A 1,561-nucleotide genomic window follows, 5' to 3' on the forward strand; every position below is an offset into this window, starting at 1 on the left:
GATGGAGGACTTCTGTGTCAGACACACAGAATGTGGCCCTGGACATGGAGTTCAGGCTATAGGTAACGCCAGCTTTATTACACATAGTCAGGTATTAATATGAACAATTAGATTATTTCACAATTGCTCCCAATTCAATGTAATGCCCCTTTTTTTTTTTTTTTTTCTGTTGTAGGTACACCAAGAAATGACACCGTGTGTGAAAAATGTCTCAAAGGGCATTTTTCCAACTCATCTTCCGCCTCGGATCAGTGTGTAAAACATCAGGACTGCTCAGGGGAAAACGTCATGCTCCTCCAAGGCTCAGCGTTCCACGACACAGTTTGTGGCACCTGTGAAAGTCTCGCAAACGGAGGTAAGGACCTCGAGTCTGGAATGTCATATGACTCAAAACTCTAATGAAATTCACAGAGTGGGTTAGTAAGTTTTGGTAAGGCGAGACATTTAGACTTTAATCGAAACATCTGGTATTCTCATCCACAGGTGATGACCTCAGAGCAGTCCTGTCTGCATCACTCACTGGGAGCAGGATACCAAGAAGAGATTTAAAAAGACTGATTCACAAGTGAGATCACACTTAAACTTTTCTGCTATGACATTTTTCATCTATTATTTGCTCTTTTCTTTAAAGCTTAAATCACCTTTTTTATCCCCCCCTACAACAGGATCATTCAGAAGGATCAAGAGGATGATTTCACCGGAGACTCAGCTCTACCAAAGCAGAGAGGCCCTCTTGTAGATGTGATCAGAGTGTGGCTGGCCCAGGCTACTTCAGAGCAGCTCAAACAGCTGGCTAAAACCATGAGGAATTCCCAGTTTAGCTCCATAGGAACTAAACTAGAAAGCATCTTTGATGAAATTAAGCAGCGGAATCCTACCTGCAGTTTATAAAACCCATGTGAGGAGCCTGTGCTGAACTTAAACATCCTTTCTCGTAGTGTGCGTTTACTGAACATATTTTTTTTACAGAACTCTTTTAATTTTGCAATCATGTGCAGCATTATTGGGAGCAACAGAGGTTATCAGTATTACTAAATGTTCTTCATGTCTCTATAGGCTGGAAAAAAAACTGTTCATTCTTTGTTTTTGTTTCCTGTATGATGGGCCAGGTTGCCATTCATAGTAGCGTAATGACGTTTTTTGAATATCCCGGTGAAGTACTGAACTATATTTGTGTCAAAAATAAGCTTTAGAATGTTGTGAAAGGAATGTAAAATGTTTTGTAAATTACATGAAGTCAAACTGAATTTATAAACTGTTCTCGTACGGCAACAAAAATAAAGTTGAAGTTGTTTTAAGTAACTCAGGAAAGTCCTTATGTTCTTAATAATGTTTAATGAAACATAACTTTCAACAAGACTTCCTAATCAAGTTTATGCACATCTCAAAATATTAACTTTCCTTTACACAAGAAGAAATTTGACCTTTTGGGAGTTTGACTCAATGGATAACAGGAAAACACCCACATATTCAGATGAGTTCCTTATTTGACTATCTGATCGCAGAACTTCCACCATCAAAACTCAGCAACAGAAGTGAAAACGTAATGAGTCAGATAGTT

General features: G+C 38.7%; 1 protein-coding gene across 1 annotated transcript; it reads left to right on the plus strand.

Moving 5' to 3' along the window:
- The first annotated feature begins 1 nt into the window (after position 1).
- LOC106943910 (tumor necrosis factor receptor superfamily member 11B-like) lies at positions 2–1,302 on the plus strand. The gene is made up of 4 exons (XM_015027208.1): positions 2–62; positions 176–355; positions 484–565; positions 666–1,302. Exons 1-4 carry the CDS (start codon positions 2–4, stop codon positions 889–891), a joined length of 549 nt encoding a protein of 182 aa, XP_014882694.1. The 3' UTR covers positions 892–1,302.
- Positions 1,303–1,561: the final 259 nt, after the last annotated feature.

The sequence above is a fragment of the Poecilia latipinna genome, unplaced genomic scaffold, assembly GCF_001443285.1.
Source record: "Poecilia latipinna isolate Pla-1442-1.1 unplaced genomic scaffold, P_latipinna-1.0 Scaffold6392, whole genome shotgun sequence".
Classification (NCBI taxonomy): domain Eukaryota; kingdom Metazoa; phylum Chordata; class Actinopteri; order Cyprinodontiformes; family Poeciliidae; genus Poecilia; species Poecilia latipinna.

Bases quoted from the DNA above. Each gene is read 5' to 3' on its own strand.
- LOC106943910 (XM_015027208.1), top strand. From the start codon at position 2: ATGGAGGACTTCTGTGTCAGACACACAGAATGTGGCCCTGGACATGGA. The intron at 63-175 runs GTAACGCCAGCT...TTTCTGTTGTAG, and splicing joins ACATGGAGTTCAGGCTATAG to GTACACCAAGAAATGACACC. The intron at 356-483 runs GTAAGGACCTCG...TCTCATCCACAG, and splicing joins TGAAAGTCTCGCAAACGGAG to GTGATGACCTCAGAGCAGTC.